Source organism: Nestor notabilis, unplaced genomic scaffold, assembly GCF_000696875.1.
Source record: "Nestor notabilis isolate BGI_N333 unplaced genomic scaffold, ASM69687v1 scaffold16832, whole genome shotgun sequence".
In the NCBI taxonomy this organism is placed as follows: Eukaryota; Metazoa; Chordata; class Aves; order Psittaciformes; family Psittacidae; genus Nestor; species Nestor notabilis.
In genome coordinates, this window is record NW_009918875.1 from 3,450 (window position 1) to 4,052 (window position 603).

General features: G+C 65.0%; 1 protein-coding gene across 1 annotated transcript in view; it reads left to right on the forward strand.

Moving 5' to 3' along the window:
• Positions 1-102, forward strand: part of TMEM198 (transmembrane protein 198) — a 1,920-nt gene extending 1,818 nt beyond the window's left edge. The window contains 1 exon segment of the mRNA XM_010009960.1: positions 6-102. Coding sequence (XP_010008262.1) covers positions 6-102 — 97 coding nt within the window.
• Positions 103-603: the final 501 nt, after the last annotated feature.

The following is a 603-nucleotide window of genomic DNA, read 5'->3' on the forward strand; positions in this document are numbered from 1 at the left end:
ACCAGCCTCATCCCCAGCTCCCATGCCGTGGTGGACCTGGACTATGACTGCAGCTCCACCATGCCACTCACCACGGGCTCTGGCCCGGCTGTGAGGGTATAAGCCAACCCAGTGACCTCGAGCGACACCAGCACCCCAGCCTGCACTGACAGACCCCTGGGACAGGCGGGGCTGTGCCCTCGGCCCCAGGCGGCCACATGCAGCTTGGGACTGCAGACGGAGACCCTTCCTGGGGACGTGTGGGACTTGGCTGGGCAAGCCCGGACTGCCTGCAGTGCCTGGCGGTGCTGGGGGATCCCTCCGGCAGGGACTCAGCCCAAGGACCGGGGCACTAGCAGCTATGGTTGAGCGGTGTGAGTGGCTCTACTGGGGCAGGGAGTCCCTGAGCCCCCACTGCTGTGTGTTTCCTCACAGCCTGGGCCCGCTCATCCTGCATCCCAACATTGTCCTCCCCATATTTGAGCCCCCCTCCTCCTAGAGCAGCTCCCCATGCCTGCCCTCACCCCATTACACCCCCTAGCAACTCCCCAAGTGCCTGTGCCCCATGTCCCTTCCTCAAAGAGCAGGTCCCTCAGCCCTTGTCCCCAGAGACTCCCCTGAGCA